The sequence below is a fragment of the Triticum dicoccoides genome, chromosome 6A (genome assembly GCF_002162155.2).
Source record: "Triticum dicoccoides isolate Atlit2015 ecotype Zavitan chromosome 6A, WEW_v2.0, whole genome shotgun sequence".
NCBI lineage: Eukaryota > Viridiplantae > Streptophyta > Magnoliopsida > Poales > Poaceae > Triticum > Triticum dicoccoides.
The window spans coordinates 90,248,696-90,268,360 of record NC_041390.1 but is presented as its reverse complement, the minus strand read 5'-3'; the positions used below and the strand labels follow the sequence as shown (position 1 = coordinate 90,268,360).

General features: G+C 47.1%; 1 protein-coding gene and 1 pseudogene across 1 annotated transcript; one reads left to right on the top strand and one right to left on the bottom strand.

The window, feature by feature from the left end:
• Positions 1 to 4,121: 4,121 nt before the first annotated feature.
• On the bottom strand, positions 4,122 to 8,557 carry LOC119315213 (annotated as a pseudogene).
• Positions 8,558 to 13,164: 4,607 nt separating this feature from the next.
• On the top strand, positions 13,165 to 17,045 carry LOC119315212 (zinc finger BED domain-containing protein RICESLEEPER 2-like). The gene is made up of 2 exons (XM_037589878.1): positions 13,165 to 13,287; positions 14,489 to 17,045. Exon 2 carries the CDS (start codon positions 14,522 to 14,524, stop codon positions 16,826 to 16,828), a length of 2,307 nt encoding a protein of 768 aa, XP_037445775.1. The 5' UTR covers positions 13,165 to 13,287; positions 14,489 to 14,521; the 3' UTR covers positions 16,829 to 17,045.
• Positions 17,046 to 19,665: the final 2,620 nt, after the last annotated feature.

Genomic DNA, 19,665 nt, shown 5'->3' with positions numbered 1-19,665 from the left:
TACGACTACATCAACCAAACGCTTCCGTTGTCGATCTACTAGGTATGTAGATCATACTCTCCCCTCTCGTTGCTATGCATCACCATGATCTTGCGTGTGCGTAGGAAATTTTTTGAAATTACTACGTTCCCCAACATCCTCTTCTCGCTCTCTTTTACGAATAAGTTAGCCACCATACTTGCTAGTCGCTTGCTGCAGCTCCACCTCATACCTTTTACCATACCCATAAGCTTAAATAGTCTTGATCGCGAGGGTGCGAGATTGCTGAGTCCCCGTGGCTCACAGATACTTCCAAAACCAGCTTGCAGGTGCCAATGAGTCCGTGCAGATGACGCAACCAAGCTCAGGAGGAGCTCGATGCAGATCTTGTCCTTTGTGGTGTTTCGTTCTAGTTGATCAGTAGTGGACCCCAGTTGGGGTCGATCGGGGACCTTTTGTCGCATTTGGGGTTCTTCTTTTATTTTGGCTCTGTAGTCGGGCCTTGATTGTATCTGATTGATGTAATGCTTTATTCATGTAATTGGGTGAAGTGGCGATTGTAAGCCAACTATGTATCTCTTTCCTTTATTATATTACATGGGTTGTGTGAAGATTACCTCACTTGCGACATATGCCTTCAATGCGATTATGCCTCTAAGTCGTGCCTCGACACGTGGGAGATATAGTCGCATCGAGGGAATTACACCGGCGCACCACCGACGCGTCGGGCCATAGGCGCCAAGGAGGTTCGGGTCCTCCTCCTCTTCTTTCTCCTCTCGATCTTCCTCGCACTCCTCCGGTGCCCCGGCCCTGCTCGGCGTCAAGGCCGAGCCCGCGGCGGAGACGCCGCTCGGTCGGCGCACTCGCAGCGCCGACATCGTCATCAACGAGGGCGGCCGGCGCGCCTCCTCGTCGGCTCCTCCTCCGCGCTTCGTCAAGCCAAAGACGGAGCCGGGGCTCGCGCCGGTGAAGAAGGAGCCGACCGCGCCGGTGAAGACGGAGCTCGACGACGACGCGGCCCTGGAATGGGCGCGCAGGGACTCCATAGCGATGGAGAAGGCGAAGGAGCGCCAGTGCGCCGCCCTGCGCCTCTTCGCGGAGCGCCGACGCGGCCGCGACGAAGGCGGGGTCGTCGTCATCTGCGACAGCGACGACGACGACGCGCCACCGCCACCAGCCCGCGTTGGCGACGCCGGTCAGGGGTCCACCAGGGACGGCCGCGTCAAGGAGGAGAAGTCCGGCGACGATGGCGGCGACGACGGCGACTACTCGGCGTTCAGCCAGTTTCTCTTTTAGTTTATTAGTTATCTATTTTCCTATGTAATGAAAACCGGCGAACACGTCTAATATATGCCCAAGTTTGCCGAAATTTATCGTGTTTCGCCGAACTTCGTCGAACTGTGCCGAACTTTGCTAAACAAATTTTATTTTCAAACGCGCCTGGGGGCGGCCCTGGGACCGGCGGCTGGGGACCAACTCGCCCCCAGGCCCAATTTTTACGTCGGCTCACCCCCAGGCGGCGATTTTAGGCGCCCCCTGGGGGGCCAACGGCTGGAGATGCTCTAAGCCCGGGACTCCAAAGAGGCATGTCCTCAACAATCAGTCTAAGAGCATCTCCAGCCGCGCCTCCAACAGGCCTTCCCCAAGTGATTTTTAGCGGCCGCGCTCAAAAATCGGTCCAGTCGCACCCCTAGAAGCCTGTTTTTTGCCGGTTTGGGTCGAAACTGGCGTCGGCGGACCCAGACCGAATCCGGCATGTTGGGGAGCGCCCAGGGGCGTCAGTGCAATCGTTTTTGGCACAAAAGAATGGCGGGCCCGCCGAGTCAGCGACCCCCGTGCCTCGTCGTCCTCATCGTCTCGGTTTCCCGCGGGGAATCAATGCCAAGGCTACCACCGGTCAGCCTTCCATTGATTTCTTACGGGCGGCGCGGGTGGCGTGGCACGACGACGCACCACCTCCCGCCACGCGTACACACGGCGCCCACACCCCCCCGACCGCTATATAAGCAACGCCTCCCCTCGCCTATGGCCGCATCCCGCCCACAGCTCTCTCTCTCCCCGTGCACCGCCGACGTTCCTCCCCTCTCTCCATGTGCCTGGCTGCGATGATGGGCGAGAGGTTCCTCGGCAATGGGGTGGCGGCCAATGGCTTCGGCCGCCGCTCGTTGCACGAGTAGGAAGCCTACCTGCTGTTCGAGGCCAAAGTCCCAGCGCCTCCCGACATGTGCGCGCTGGGGCGGTGGAAGCTCAGCGCCGGTGGCGTCCCCATTCCCTTGCTGCCCGACGTCACCGCGCACGCCGACTACTTCGCCGACGAGGTCGACCGCGTGCGGGCGTCGCTGAAGGAGGAGCAGCGGGCCCTCTCGCAGTGGGCCGCCGGCAACCACGAGGCGCGGGCGGCATACTTCCAGCGTCGGCAGGCGGAGCGGCTGGCCTCCACCAACGGGGTGCCGGTGGTGCGGGGGACCAAGAACAGCAAGGGCCGCCGCCTGTGGTGGGGCGCCCTCGGCTCCACTGTCCACGCCGTCCTCTAGCACCTCGAGGGCGGCAACGACCCGCCGATGACGTACCCTGCCTCCCCGGCCCCAGGCGGAGCGGCGGCCAATGGATGCCGGGAAGGGCGGGCTCCTCTTCTTCCTCCCCCCGCTCCTCCGGGTCGTCGGCGTTGTTCGGCGTCAAGGCCGAGCCCGCGGAGACCGCGAAGACGTCGCTCGACCGGCGCACCCACAGCGTCGGCATCGTCATCAATGAGGGTGGCGCATCTCCTCCTCGGCTCCTCCTCGCTTCGTCAAGCCGAAGACGAAGCTGGGGCGCGCCGGCGTGAAGACGGAGTCAGGGCTCGACGACGCGGCAGCCTTGAAGTGGGCGTGCGAAGACTGGGCGCGGACGGGGCTGGAACGCAAGTGCCGCACCTTTGAGCAGTTCGCCGCTCGGCGTCGTGGCCGCGACGAGAGAGGCGTCGTCGCCCTCGACGACGACGCGCCGCCACCAGTCCGCCAGGGCGACCCTGGGCAGGGTCCAGCAGGGGCGGCCGCGTGAAGGAGGAGAAGGACGACGAGGACAACGGCGGCGGCGGCGACGACTTCGCCTCTCTCAGCGTGTTATTCAACCTGTAGTCGCGGCCTCTTTGTTTTTTTTTCCTAAGTGTTTTACCTATGTAAAAAACTATTTCAATTCACCCAAGTAATGTACTGTTTTGCCGAATATTTATCCCGTTCGTCAAATTTTAGTCAAATAAATGTTCAAAAAAAATTTAAAACAGGCGCCTGGGGGCGTTGGCTGGAACCCGGTCGCCCCGAGGCTGATTTTAGCGCTGGTTCGCGCTCAGGCGGCGATTATTCGAGCCGCCTGGGGGCCATCGGCTAGAGATGCTCTAAGAGTGATGGAGCTATGGTGGTCAATTTTGTTGAACGGCATAGCATTTCAGGACGCCCATATCTTCCAATGAATGATGAGAAGCACCGTGGACCATATGGACAGATCGATTCAAGGCAGACTCTCGCACACCCAAAGCTCATCGATGCAGTGAGGTGGACTGACGCCAACACGTTGTCAAACCATGTCAGCATGCGAACATAGGATGAAAATATGCAGAGCGTCCTCACAGGCATGCCCATAGCCCACACCTAGGGCGTCGACTAATTTTGATTGGGTGTCAATAGCTTAGTGGAAAAGGCAACAGTAATTGTACTACTAAGAAATTTTCTCTGTAACAGAATTGCATGGAAAGCAGTTAACGCTATTGGTCAACTCTTTTATTATCATATCTTAAAATGCTGTAGCTCTATATCTAGGTTCATGCAAATCAAAGATTTGTCCTTCAGGACTTGCTTTATTTTTAAGTTCACATTTTCACCAAAGTTTTTACCTAATCCTTTGCTTTCCTCTAAAGAAATTAGAATGGACGGCTGTGAAAGGGAAAATAAGAATATTACCTTAAATGTTCAAGCTACTATGAGGCATGTTGTAAAGAAGAATAAATTCAATATAATTCCAATTATAGTATTCTTTAAAGAACATAACACTAACAAACAACTATTACGCATTAGAAAATTTAATAATTTTTTCTAACTTGATAAAGATGGTGCCGCGCATTGCGCAGGCCACCGTGCTAATTATAAGGAAAGAAAACACAATCATCATTCCTCCCATGCGCCAACCAAATTAAAAAAATTATGAAATCTCAACAACATCAATGGCGCAGCGAAGCGCGCCCAACCCTTCTAGTGTTATGCATGAAGCTCAAATGAATGGACCATAAACATGTACCCTTTCAGCCTACTAGGAACTACTGTGCAGCCACTGAAGCTGGAAAAATATCAAAAGATTCCATTATAAAAATTGCAGCTCCACGAAGTTATATGCTTTTGTTTCTGGATTTAAAAAAGTTCTTGCCTACAAATAGGATGATACAATCAAGCAAACCTTCCAAGAACGCAAGGGACATGTTGCTAGGCTGGTTTACCTTTTGGATAGGTAACAACCAGTACTTTCATTCAGGTATGCTATTCATGCACAGGTGTTGCACTAGAATCCTTGGAGAATGACCTCTCCATTGTTGCTGCCCATGTCAAAGAAGAAAAACTTAGTTCTAAAGAACAACTAGCTTTTTTGTTTGAGTTAACTAAAAGTAATTCCTCACCAAAAGATAATGCATTATTACCTGTCACGAGATGAGGATACTTGGGATATGACAGATCTTGAACCAATCCTTGCCTGTCCCTTTTCTGCAGTTCTCAGTCAGTGCAGAGCCACAATCACTGACAATCAACTCCTCCAGTGCAGTTAAGGATCGCAAACCTTCTGGCAGTGAGACCAACTTCCGGCAGCAGCTTATCTCCAGATGCTCAAGCGCTACGAGATCACCTAGCCATTCTGGAAGGACTTCCAAATCAGTGCAATTGTCAATCTTCAGCTTCCGGACCATGCTAAGGTGCCTGATGGCCTCTGGCAAAACACGTAGCCTTTCGCAGTACTCAATGGTCAGATCCTCAAGTTTTGGCCTGTGCCGCAGCAAGTTCCAATCACACGACGAGGGATGGCACTTTCTAATCGACAGTCTCCTAAGAAGTGACGCCGATTTGGAAGATGATGGCCCGAACACCCTACCAACTGATAACATCTCACTGGTGTTGGATAGTGACAAATCTGCGATAGCATCTGGGAGGCATGGTCTTGGTCTCATCTTTGGACATCCACTTGCAGTGACAGTTTTAAGGACTGGAAACATGAATACCTGTTGTTGACTTTCTTCGCTGTCCCCTGCCAATGAGGTTGGCCAGACCTCCAGATCAGGCATGTCTTCAAAATGGAGTTCCTTGAGTGACTGGTACAATGTGTTCTTCTGTCCCTTGGCAAGTATTTCAGGTCCAATGCTATGGACACCGCTAATGCAGCGGAGCTCAAGGGAATGGAGGTTGGGAATATGACCAAGAGGTGGGAGGCATATACAGTTAGGGATGTTGCCTAAACTTAGGAAGGTAACATTTGGAAGCCAGGATTCCATGCTCTCCATCATCCAGCTGGGAAATTTAGTGCCCATGTAGCCATTTATTTCAAGGACCTCAAGGTTTTCAGGTGGCAAGAGAACTTCAAGAAATGTTTCGACGTTCTTCAGCTCATCAGAAGAGCATGAACTGGTCCATGACACAGTCAAGTTGCTTAGTTTCCTCTTATTCCTCAAGTTTGCTCTCTTGGCATCGTTTGTCAAATCCTTCTTGTGTGAGCGGCATTCGATTCTAAGACAGCCACTCAGAAGAATGAGGTCTTTTAGCTCCGCAATACTGCTGCATGTGTCCCCTATAATGAGCAAGGATAATGTTTCAAGTTTAGTCCATTGCCCAAATCCATCAGGTAGTCTCTCCAAAGATGGGCACTGGTCATTTTGTAGGTGCTTCAGATTAGTGATGGTTGTCATGCCGTCAGGTAGCGTGGCTAGATCTGCACACCCAACAAGGCTTAACCTCTCCAGCACCATGAGGTTTGCTATAGACTCAGGTAGCTTATGAAGATTCCAGCACTGGAACAAAATAAGCTCCTTCAAGTTATGAAGATTACCAATTGACTCAGGCAATTCCTCCAGACCAATATTCAATGAGAGATCCAAAATCTGCAAGTTTGGTAGGTGACTGGTTGCTATGGGCAATGCCAAACTCCGTGCATGATGTGATAGAATGAGAGTTTGAAGCTCCAGAAGGCCACCAACGGATCGAGGTAATTCCGACAGACTGCTACAGTAAGACATGTCCAGAGTATGCAGCCTATCGAGTCAGGGACTGCCTCGAGATCACTGCATTGCGATAAATTCAGGTGCAGCAAATTTGAGAGATTCCCAATATTTTTGGGCAGTGCTCGGAGAATTCCACACTGTGAGAGGTTCAAGAAATGCAAGTTTTGCAGTCTGCACATAGTGTCAGGCAGAATCTTAAGATTGACGCACCCTTTCAAATTCAAGTCTCGCAAACTTTGGAGTTCACCGATGGAGCTGGGTAATGTACAGAGGAAACTGCAAAATGACATGTTAAGATTTTGCAGGTTTTGAAGATGCCCTATGGAATCTGGCAAGGTCTGAAAGTGGCAAGAGGAAAGATTCAGGGTTTCCAGATTCTCAAGACTGCATATTGACATGGGAAGCACATATAGATTGCCACAACTGGCCAAATGAAGTGTTTGTAGGTTGTGGAGGTCACTGATGCAATTGGGCAGACTTGTGATAGGGGATGAAGAGACGTCCAAGTACCTCAAGTGTTTCAATCTGCCAACTGACTTGGGAGGCTCCATAATTTGGCTGCCTCGCAAATCTACTACTCTGAGGCACCTGGAGTGAAGAAACAACTGGACATCAAGAGCATAACCCCAGGAATGCAATGCGCGGACTTTACGGAGCGTGCTCCGGTGAACTTGAGAGGCCCCCATGTCATCAGCCAATGAGGCATAGTGGCAGCATGCTTCGGCGCGCCCATTGGCATTGGCATTCTTAGAGTTGATGATCTGGACTTCATCCCCGGCAACAGACTGAGCAAGGTCATGCACCAAGTCATGAATCTTGTACTTGACATTGCGATCTTCCTCTAGTTCTTTCTTTGACAGATCGTGCTCCACTACTTCTTGAAGGAAAGACATCCACAGCAGGTGCTCGAAATAGTCGTTGGCTTGATCGAGAACCGATTGGCAGCCATACTTGGTGGGTTCAATGAAGCCAAGAGCAATCCATCGCTGAATAAGCTTGTCCCTGTCAATCTCATAGTTTCTAGGAAACGATGCGCAGTACGCGAAGCACTGCTTCAGACCAGGTGGCATTTGGTCATAGGTGGGCTTGAGAGACGGCAAAATTGTGTCCTCCTTGTCCAGCTGCCATATCTCACTGTCCTTGACAGCAGTCCATGACTCCTCGTTCCTCTTGAACCGCAGCATGCTCCCAAGAGCCTTGGCGGCCAACGGCACGCCGCCGCATTTCTGGACGATCCCCTTCCCTAGCTTCACCAGCTTGGGATGCAGATCCTCCTCCCCTGCCTCAAAAGCCTTCCCCTTGAACAGCTCCCAGCAATCATCGTCGGAGAGGCCTTGGAGAACGAACGGCGGCACGGTGCGCACCATCATGCCGACCTTGCGGCTCCGTGTGGTCACCATGATCTTGCTGCCTCGCTTGCCATCCTTGAGGAGAAGCTTCAGCCGCTCCCACTCCTCCTGGCTCTCGCTCCACACATCATCGAGAACCAGCAGGTACTTCTTCCCCGTGAAGGTCTCGGACAAGAAGTTCGCGATGGCCTCCAGGCTGGTCAGGTCGCGCTTCGGCTTGGTCGCGCTCACAATCGGCTGGATGAGCCTTCTGAGGCTCAAGTCCACGGACATGGAGACCCAGATCCGGAGGTCGAACACCTCGTCGTTGGCCCTCCGGTCGTTGAACACCAGCTGCGCCAGCGTCGTCTTGCCGAGGCCGCCGAAGCCGACGATGGGGATCACGGACACGTCCTCCTCGCTCGCCGCGTCGAGGACCAGCTTCATGAGCTTCTCTTTGTCGGCGGCCCTCCCCACCGTCTTGGCCTCGTCGACCTTTGAGATGGTCTCACGCTTCGGGGGAGCAACGGGGTGCGCCGGCGGAGAAACGTTGGGATTCAAGCGCAGCCTGTCCCTCCCCGCGGCGACGGCGTCCAGCTTGCGCCTCAGGGACCTCAGCCTGTGCGCCATGACGACGGAGCTGACGATGCAGGTGGCCGTGGAGCCGCACGCCGGGCTGCCCCGGCTCCGACGGCGGCGGGCGGCGCGCAGGTCGGTGCAGCAGGGGTCGAGGAAGTCGTCGATGTCGTGGGCGAGGTTCTTGAGCCTGCGCAGCCAGTCGCGGCCGGCGCTGTCGCCGCTGCCACCGCGCACCTCGGCGTCCGCGAGCACGCTCCGGATGGTGGCGAACTCCTCCTCCATGGCCTTCAGGTCAGTCCTGAAGCTCCTCAGGAGCGCGAGCTCTCCCCAAACCGAGGACCCGAACTTCGCTAGCACCGCCTTCACGATGCTGGAAGCAAGCACCCCCTCCGCCATGGATCTCGATCTCGCTCCCTCTCTCTCTCTCTACACACACAGTCAACAAAAACCAAACAGTGTCGCGGTGGCGCGGTGCGGGTCACTATAAATCTATACAGAAAAATCAGTCAACAGTCAACACAACGAAACCGGCTACTCCCTCGTTTCAAAATATAGCGTTTTTTTATTCCCGTACTTCAATTTTGACCATAAATTTAACCAACAAAACCGACTACGACGGAAGCAAAAATTATACAGTGAATTTGTATTTAAAATAAGTTTTCAATTATGTAATTTTCTTTCTCCCGCCGCAGTCGGTATCGTTGGTTCAATTTATGATGAAAGTTGGATCTCGATAAGCACGGATGCACTATATTTTAAAATGAAGGGAGTAGAAATCAGGGCTCTTTTCACTATTTTGATCCTTTTAGAAAACTCTCACACAAAATAAACTCCGCACAAAACTATTTCACAATCTGACCCTTTTGATAACGTCACAAACCATCACGTTTTTTCTTTATTTAGAAACACCGAGCTAGCTAGCATTGCTGGTCTGGTCGAGACACTACATGACAGAGCAGAACGCCAAAATATGTTGCGTTGCTGGAAACGCCAAGGATGCGTGGCGTTGCTGCCCAAGCATGAAATGCCAAGGGGTTTGGCGTTTCTACTAGCTTGTGTATATTGTCATTTATTTATGAAGTGCAGCAACGCTAGCTAGCTTGGCGTTTTTAAATAGAGAAAAAATGCCGCGGCTTATGACATTATTAGAAAGATCAGATATGAAATAGTTTTACGTGGAATTTATTTTGTGTGAAAGTTTTCTGAAAAAGTCAAAATAATGAAAAAGGCCTAGAAATCAGCAGCCTGTTGGATGATGTTTCCTTAATTGTAAAGAGTGTAACATCATAGCTAACAAAACGTATAATATTATTAAAATATTACTTTAATTTTTGATTTATTCATTTTCAATTATATTGTAGTACAAAGAATATCAGATGTAATAAAAATTACAACCACCTTCGACTACAAGCAATGGATCAAGCCAAAAGCGCGCCGCCCTCGCCCACCCCCACCCCTTTACTGGAGCCGAACAAACCTTATTATAATAAACAGTCAGGAAGTCGTCGTGCTAAGTCATCATGGGACTAGTGCAGCAGAGCGGTAATTATCGCCGATGAAGAAAGTTGTAGATTAGAATGATCAAACCTATAAACACCCAAACAAAGACCGAATCCAAACATATCCACCGAAGACCAGCACTGATCGAATCCCGCAAGAGCTGATTGAGACACACCTTCATATGCACTCCGATGACGCTAGACGCAACATTGGGACATGGATGGAACGTGAGAGACATTATTTCTACTGAGGGACATCATCGCCGACATGAAGACTCAACTAAGACGCTGAACCTAATAAGTACGAGAAAATGAGTGTCCATAATTTCACAGAGTATACAATCACAATTAAGAAATGTAGTAGAAGATTATTAAAATAAAATTTAAGTGCTTTATCTCGACACCTTTGTAGCGTTTCTTTATTTGTGTAGCAGATGAGCTGGCAGCTCCTCTTTTTTCTTTTTTTTGGTGAGCAATGCAGCTTATCTTTGTTTTTTCGAGAAAAATATTTAATTTATTCATCAACTGTCAAAGTAGTACAAAGAATACCAAAAATAAAAATACATCCAAATCCGTAGACCATCTAGTGACGACTACAAGCGCTGAAGTGAGCCGAAGACGCGTCGCTCTCATAGCTCCTTCCTCATCGAAGCCGGACAAACCTTATTGTAGTAGATAGTCGGGAAATCGTCGTGCTAAGTCATTATGGGACCATCACACAAGAGCAGTAATCATCACCGATGAAGAAACTTGTAGATTCGAAGGATCAAACCTATAAACATACAAACGAAGACGAACGAAGACCGGATCCAAACATATCCACCGAAGACCAACACTGACCGAATCCCACGAGATCCGATTGAGACACACCTCCATATGCACTCCGATGACGCTAACGAAACGTTGGGACAAGGATGAAACGTGAGAGACATTATTCCTAGTGAGGGACATCGTCGCCGACATGAAGTCTCAACCAAGACGCTAAACCTAATAAGTACGAGAAAATGAGTGCCCATAATTTCACAGAGTATACAATCACAGTTAAGAAAATGTAGAAGAATATTATTAAAATAAAATTGAAGTGCTTTATCACCTTTGTAGCGTTTCTTCATTTGTGTAGCAGATGAGTTGGCAGCTCATCTTTCTTTTTTGAAACTGACAGCCTTATTTTAAAAAAACTTTCAATTTATTCATCAAACGTCAAGATAGTACAAAGAATATTAAAAATAAAAATACATCCAGATTTATAGATCATCTAACAACGATTAAAAGCATTAAAGCGAGCCGAAGGCGCGCCGTCCTCATCGTCCCTGCCTCACCGGAGTCGAGCAGCTCATCTTGACGTATATAGAATGTAGAAAAAGAAAACAAAGTAGCTCACGTTTAGTTGCCGTATAATTCTCGTTTCTTTAACGGAAATGTTAATGCCCACACGTGTGGGCATTAGCCAACTCACCCACACGTCTCCATCACCGTTCAGTAACTTCTGCACGAATCTTGGCACGAATTAGCTGATTTTGTATGCCACGTAGGACAACTCGCGTGTGTGGTGTGTGAGAGAGGTCGCCCACACATCCGTTTTACCACACGGAGGGGCTGGTGTGTGGGCGTTCAGCAGTTCGCGCCACACGCCACTTTGCACGCACTCACAAAGGCTAGTGTGTGGGCATTTGCCATCTCGCCCACACGCCGTCTCCTCTCCCACACCCAAGCTGCTAGTTGCCATGTGTTTTCGCAGCGCACATGGCAAGTGCCCCTAGTGTGCTTTATAAGCAGGTGGCAACTCTTTTTTTTTACCCGAGTTGTCATGTGTTTTTGCAGGGTACATGGCAACTGCCTAGTGTGCACGTAAGCAGATGGCAACTCTCTTTTACCGAGTTGCCATGTGTTTTTGCATGGTACATGTCAACTGCCCCAACGTGCACGTACATGGCAACTGCCCTAAACGTAAGCAGATGGCAACTCTTCCTTTTTACATGGCAACTGCCCTAGCATGCTTGTGAGCACATGGCAACTCTCTCAACTGCCTAGTGTTAGTATGTGGCAACTCCTAAAGTTATGAAATCATGGCAACTACATTAGACCAGACCATACATGGCAACTGCAGTTGAGCAACCATGGCAACTGCAGTTGTCCGACATGGCAACCGTAGTTCAGCGACATGGCAACTGCAGTTAAACGAACATGGACGAGGGTCTGGACCATGGCAACTGCAGTCGCGCGGTGGGCGTCACGCGTGGCGTGCGAGACCAGGAGGGTACGAGGCCTGACATACGGGTGTGTTGGCGTTATCAACTTCGCCCACACGTACGCGTGTGAGAGGGTTTGGGAGGGAAAAAAAGACATGTGTGAGCATTAGTTGTTTTGCCCACACGTAGGTGTGTGGGCTGGTTGCTGTCCATGCCACACGAGGCGTGTGGCACAACTACCCGATACACCACACGTGTGGCAGTTATCGGGACCCTTCTTTAAGACGTTGGTCCGTAATGCTGACTGTAATTAGTTGACATCGGAAAAATTGCTAACTATATCTACAAGGCAATATGACTCGCTCCGGGCCCTTATTCTTTTGTTTGGTTTAACGTCTCGATTGGGCTGTGTGACGACGTTGATGTCCTAAGAATAATGTCTTTCATGTTGATCCTCGTTTCAATGATGCGTCTACCATCATTTGAGGTGTATGAAGGTGTATCTTCGTGTATCTCGCGTGATTCAGTTGGTGCTGGCCTTCGATGGATTTTGGATTCAGACTTTGGTATTGTGTCTAGATCCTTTCGGTCTACCCTTCTCTTGATGAGCGACGGGTGTTGTTCTGGTGCAGTGGTCCTATGAGAACATTATGATGGCGCGCCTTTGACTCGCTTTGGTGCTCGTAGTCGTCGCTAGGTGGTTCATGAACTTATTTGTAATTTTTGCTACTTCAAGTGTTCTCTATATTGGCATGGCAAGATGATGAATAGATTGCAAGTTTTTCCGAAAAAAACAAATTATTCTATTTACAAGTTTATAGAAAAAAAGATTACAGTATTGACATCAAGCATCAAACTATGAAAGTTCTGATCCAATCGAAGAAAATGAAATTGCCAAAAGATAAAGGAAAATAGGTGAAATTCAGGGCCCCCTCTACATTAACGGCCAGATCTGTGGCCATTTTACACAAAACTTTGTGGTTTGTCTTGTTTCTTTTTCTCGAGATTTGTCTGAAATCTAGGATTAAAATTTGCACCATTGTAGATACGTGTTGTATCTAAATCTACACAAAGTTTCACAAACGAAAAACTCTTTAAGAAGACAAAGAGTTTTTATAATGAATAGAAAGAATTTATGAAGATACATTCTGAGACGAAAACAGTTTTTTTAGAGGTACAAAAACAGTTTCTTTTTTTCCGAGAAAGAGAAGAAAAGAGATTCCACCCAATCCCAGGAGCCCACGGTCAGGCCGGTGCGTCACGGCGCCCGAAACTTAAAAAAAAAAAGTTGGAAGTTGGAACCCTAGATGCGATGGGCTGCGACCCGTGAGCCCATTAAAGCGTCTCCCGCAACACCTCCGCCACCCCGTGGCGTCGCCCAGATCTGCTGCGTCTTGCTCGGCCTCGGCTCTTCTTGGGCCGAGCCCTCGCTGGTCCGTCCGGAACGCCGCCGCCACCACCACCACCACCTCCTCTTCCTTCCTGTAAGTTCTCCAAACCTTTCAGAATCCCCTCTCTGTAGCGCCCGTCGTCTTGCGCGGCCAGGAGCTCAGATTCGTCTAGGGTTTGTGAGTCTAGGGCACAGGTTTTGCCGGTGCGCTCCTGCCCAATGTGTTGCCGGTTCCGGAATCCCCTCGCCACCGGCGTCGATTCTGCGGCCGGGTTGTTCGTGATTAAGGGACTTGGGAGTAGTTCGTTATCTCAGAGACGCCGTGATGACTGGTGTTTTGTTGGGGGTTCTGATTCTGATGTATGGACAGATGCTTGATACGGTGCAGGGTTTGAACCGCACAAGTTTATCCAAGCTAAGTCAATGTGCATACGCATGAATTTGAAGTTTTACGTTTCACCAACTAATCCCTTCTTACCAGTCAACTCAAGTAGATGTTCACATTCATATGGAACCAGGAAAACTGAGCTGCTGTACTGGTATTCAAGAACTGAGTTGTGGCTAACAAACTTCTCTGTCAGTTAAATAGGGAATAAAGATGCCAACTTATTATGAGCCTAAATAAATAAATGTAGTTCTTAACGATCAGGGCCAAACATATTTTAGATTGATTATATTGGTTACTTTCATTGTACACACTTATAGACATATAAATTCTGCGTATCACCTTTATCTAGTGTTTGATTGATCATAATTCATAAATTAACACCAATGAACTCCGTCTTGTACAAATCTGGAAGTTTATCATTTGAGTTGTGGTCTACTTACTCCAGTTATACCTTAAATCTTGTTTCCTTTAGAAAATTTATTGATCCGCTTCCAGTGTTTTTCCTGGCTCTTAATAGATCCTCCTTTTCCATTTGATTTTCAATGATATATTCACACTTGTGTTGTCTCTATATGCATTATACTGGTGGTCACAGTTCTTTTCTAGAAAATGACAGCCTTGCTAGGAGAAATAGTGATGACTGAAAATGTTATCATCATATTCAAACTTGTTTTAGTTTTTTATTTTGGTTCTGCTTGAAATCTCAGACATTCAGTTTGAAGCAGAGTAATTTTTGTTGCACTGGAAACTGTCTGACAGAAGTTATGTAAGATCCCTTAGTCTGTCTGTGATGTTTTGAATCTAAATTGAGTTATTTTAGCCTTATTTATGATATGATCCAAGTGATCTAATTTGACTACATTAGATCTGACATTATTTTATCTGATCAATCATTCCAAATTGTCAGGCTTTTGGGTTCGATCAGATAGTCTTTCTCAGCATGGGTGAACCAAAGAGCAATGACACTGCAATGGTGCATGATGAGGAGATGATTGTCAGGAACAAGATGATCAGTAGCAGTGAAATGGTTCATTGCAGTGTGATGCTCCATGGTGACAATATGGTTCAAGAGAGCGAGATAGTCCATGGTGACGAGATGGTGATCAATGGTAATGAGATGGTCCACGGTAGTGAGATGATCCACAGTAATGAGATGATGATCCACGGTAATGAGATGGTTCAAGTTAATGACATGATCCATAGTAATGAGATGGCTCAAGTTAACAACATGGTCAATGGTGATGAGATGGCCCATGGTAATCCATTGGTCAGTGCTGATGTGAGCCCACCAACCTCATCAAGACGCCGGAAAAAGAAGTCACCAGTCTGGGAGCACTTCACCATTCAACATGTGCCTGGGGATAAGAGATGCCGAATTGCATGCTGCAACCTATGCAAGGGAACCTTTGCATATAGTTCTGGCGCAAAAATTGCAGGTACTAGTCATCTCAAAAGGCACATTATACAGGGTTCATGTCCTGTTATCAAAAACCAAGAGAGGGAACTGGCATTGCCTTTAGCAGAAGTGGCTGACAATGATGGTGAGGGTACCATAGAACGCCCTTCTAAGAGGCGTTACAGGCGAAATGGCTCTGCAAACGCTACATTTGATCAAGAACGTAGCAGCTTGTATCTGGCAAAGCTCATCATTTTGCATGACTACCCACTTCATATTGTTCAACAGCCAGCCTTCAGCGCTCTTATTGGTAGTCTGCAACCGTGTTTCAAGTTGTCAGACGTTGATGCAATGGAGGGAGAAGTGTATGCTGTGTATCTGAAAGAAAAACACAACCTACTGCAAGCATTAAGCACTATGCCTGGAAGGATGAGCCTCACCGTAGGATTATGGATAACTAGTCAGACTCTTGGCTATGTGTCAATTGCGGGGCAGTTTATTGACATGGAGTGGAGAGTGCATCGAAGAGTGCTTAATTTCACGATGGTTGCTTCTCCTCATTCGCAGGATGCACTTGCTGAAGCTATCAGCAGAAGCCTTTTTGACTGGGGCATGAGAGAGAAGCTATTCGCCATCACATTGGATAATGATTGCCCATCTCATGATATCTACAGTGCAAACCTGAGAGATCATCTTTCCAATACGAACGGCGTCATGCTTAAGGGCCAGCTATTTGTTGTAAGGTGCTATGCACATATCCTGAATGCAGCTGCACAGGATGTGATTGCTTCAGTCCATGGTGTCATCTCTGGTATCCGTGAAAGCATAAAGTTCATAAAAGCCTCTGATAGTCACGACGAAAAGTTTGCTGAGATTGCTCTGCAGCTGGAGATCCCTGGTACCAAGACCCTTTGTCTGGATGTTACAACCCAGTGGGACACCACCTATCTGATGCTCTTGGCTGCCTTGGATTATAGGCAGGCTTTCACTATACTAGAAACATGTGATGATAACTATAACGAAGCGCCTTCAGCCGAGGACTGGAAAAAGGTTGAGGCTGCCAGCAATTGTTTGAAGCTGCTCTATGACTCGGCTCATAGCGTCATGGCAGTAGCAAACCCAACTTCAGACATCTTTTTCCATGAAGCCTGGAAACTTCAGCTAGAGCTGGCAAATGCCGCGGCACATGAAGATCCAGTTGTCGGCAGCATTGCTAGAGATGTGCACGAGAGTTTCGACAAGTACTGGAAAGATTGCAACCTCGTGTTAGCCGTCGCTGTTGTGATGGATCCGCGTTTTAAGATGAAGCTTGTCGAGTTCAGTTACTCGAAGATTTATGGCGTCGAGGCAGCGAAGTATGTTAAGGCGGTGAATGATTCAGTGCATGAGCTTTATAAGGAGTATGTAGCACAGCCACCGGTCTATGTTGAACAATCTGCCAGCGGGAATAATACTCAAACAACTCCAGCTTCCACCGGTGATGGTCTTGTGGACTTCGACATGTATCTTTCCGAGATTGCTACAACCCAGCCCTCAAAATCTGAACTAGAGCAGTACCTGGAAGAATCCCTGACGCCACGTAGTACCCAAGAGTTTGACATTCTCAACTGGTGGAAGCTTAACACGCTCAGGTTTCCAACGCTCTCGAAGATGGCGCGTGATGTCTTGGCCATTCCGGTGTCCACAGTGAGCACGGTTAGTTCTATATTTTCTGCAGTAACAGGAAGCCGCATGCTCGATGACTATAGAAGCTCGCTTCGTCCTGAAATTGTGGAGGCACTTGTTTGCGCCAAAGACTGGCTCCTGCATTCACCACCCGCCTCGCAGACACACAGTTGTGCAATGCAGTAGGCTCTGCTGAAGCATGCATTCCTGATATGATCTCGTATCTGTAGCTTGTTTCAGGGAGAGTTTGTGAATTGCCTGGTGGTCTATTTCAGCAATCCCCTAGCTAGTAGAGCATAACCAGCGGGGTTGTTTATGAACATGAGAATTTGTTGTTTTCATGTGCTTTACAACATTTATTTCTACATGGTTATTTTTAGTGGATTTATGCCTTTGCTCTTGAGATGCATATACTTATCTGGAAATATCCATACAGTTTTTTTAATTATATATGATGCTCTACCTCTCTACAATGACCGGTATATACAGGCTTATTATTTTCTTGTGGTTCTATAATTTGATTGAGTACATACATATTCATGGTACCATGTAAAAGATTCTAAATCTCAAGAGAAATGCAAAAATATAATAAAATTGCTTCAGTTATGTTGGTGGGATATATGCATGCATATATTTCGGCTTCAATTATGTTAGTGGTATATGGTACGTAGGTGCTCATTAATCGTAATAATAAAATAGTCTCATACTCAAAATATCAAGTTGGTTGGGTTGAATTGCTGCAATCTGAAATGGTCATATTTCACTTTCGTAATCTGTTCGGGTTTTCTACTAACGCATGTCTTTTGTAATCTGCTCTGTTGTTCTGAAATTCCAAAATAACCTGATTTATATGGGTGAATTTATTTCCAGTCATCATCAAATTAAAAAAAAGATTAACCTCTATCAGTTTGTCAAATACTCTGGTAGATAAAAAACATCACAATATAGTAACCAAAGCAGTCAGCATATCCCAAATAAAACTGACGTGCACTGTACTAGCCCAAATCTTGGGGCACCCGATGCATTATTGTGTCATGCTTATACAGCAGCGAAATGCCTTCACCACCAAATACCGATGATGAAAGGCCTCCCGTTCTTTGCGATCCTTTTTCCTTTTTTTTGACCACATATATATTATATTAAACAATAATACGGAGTACACTTCCATACATACATGGGGCAACTAGTATAAGATCTAGCTTTAGGTAAGATCAATGAGATATTAAAATAAGAATATAAAACATGTTCAAAAAAAATCTTTTTTTTTGCAGACACACAGCAATGTTTGACATATTACATTTTTAGAGGTTTTCCTCTAAAATTCAAAATTGATTCTTTTTGCAGACACACATCAATGTGTTAAAATAAGAATATAAAATACATTAACAACTTATAAATGACATTAAACTTTTCGAGAATGCTAAATTCCTGCCGACTGACAATTTGCAACAGATCCGAACGGTTCGCTCACCGTTAGATCCGCATCGAACGCCCCATGCAAGTTTCATCTCGCATCTTTTTTTTTCCTATCATTCCCGCGAGGGAGTTTCCTTATTTTTCAGCAATCATTCCCGCGAAGGAGTTTCCTTTTTTTTCGGCCATCATTACCGTGAGGGAGTTTCCTTTTTCTTTCGGCCATCAATCCCTCGCACAAGTTTCTTTTTTGGGTCCCTCGATCTGATTCAATTTCTCGCAAAAAGCTAGGGAGCTTGGAGTCGAACCTCATACCCCTATAGGTTAGTTATGAACTCAATAACCACTTGGGCTAGCTCTGCTTTGATGACAAATTTAGTTTTCTTTTCTTTTGTACCTTCACATATCCAGCCAAAAAATAACAAAGAAAAGAATGTTGTGTAAATAGCATGGTACATAGGATTCGTACATGGGGTCCCTACCTAACTAAGTTGATGTCCATTAACCATCTCAAACTAAGTAGATTTTCTGTGTGAACTAAGCTCATTTTGTCTTCGGATTGAAAAAATTATGGATCCGGCAAAAAAATTCTTAAAAACAAAACCCCGGTAAATTCTATGTAAATAGCATATACACCATGCACCTGATATTTTACACAAAAACACCATGGTAACTTTGATCGAGCAAAAAAGTTGTTAAAAATATTAAAAAAACCTCGATAACTTCTGTGTAAATAACATGATAACATAAGCACCGTTGACCTGATAACTTATGTACAACACCATGATAACATTGACCCAAGGAAAAAATTGTTGAAAACATCCTATGATAACTACTATGTAAATAGCATGGCAATTTATGCCCCACGTCACCTCGAGAAAGCTATTTTCCAGTCGACTGGAAATTCGCTAACAGATCCGAACGATTCGGTATCCGTCCGATCGGCATCTCGCGGTCATGATCGAGCGAGTAAACTACTCCTTCCACATGTCCCGCGCGCGAGAAAATCAGGGTCCCCGGGTCCCCACGTCACCCATGCAGCATCGAACGTCCTGCCCCCGAGGAACGACTTGATAACTTATGTGTCATAGACGTAATAATTATATAGTACATGCCTGGTATTGACCTGGAAAAAAATCATCGAAACATATCGGCATGTTATCTAGTTTCAAAGGTCTCGTCGCGATGAATCTTTATGTGAAGACAATTTCTCAATTCCATGGACGTTTGAGCTACAAAACATTTTGAATTTTTAGTTTTGAAAAGAATTTAGGCTGGCATCATCATTTTTCTGCATGCATGTGATTAGCTGCTAATTAAACTAACTATTACTGAACAGTGAACACACACATAAAAAGGAAACGATACGAGCTATGTCAGAAGTTAGCACTGCTCTTATGTGAATAGCATGGTAACTCACATATCGCAGACCTGATAACCTATGTACCTCGGTCCTAATAACTTTGGCATGGGGGAAGGGGGGAGGGGGTTGATGAAATATCCCCTCGGTAACTTTTGTGTGAATAGCATGGTAACTCACATGTCGCAGGCCCAATAACCTATGTACCTCGGTCCTGATAACTTTGGCATGGGGGGGTTGATGAAATATC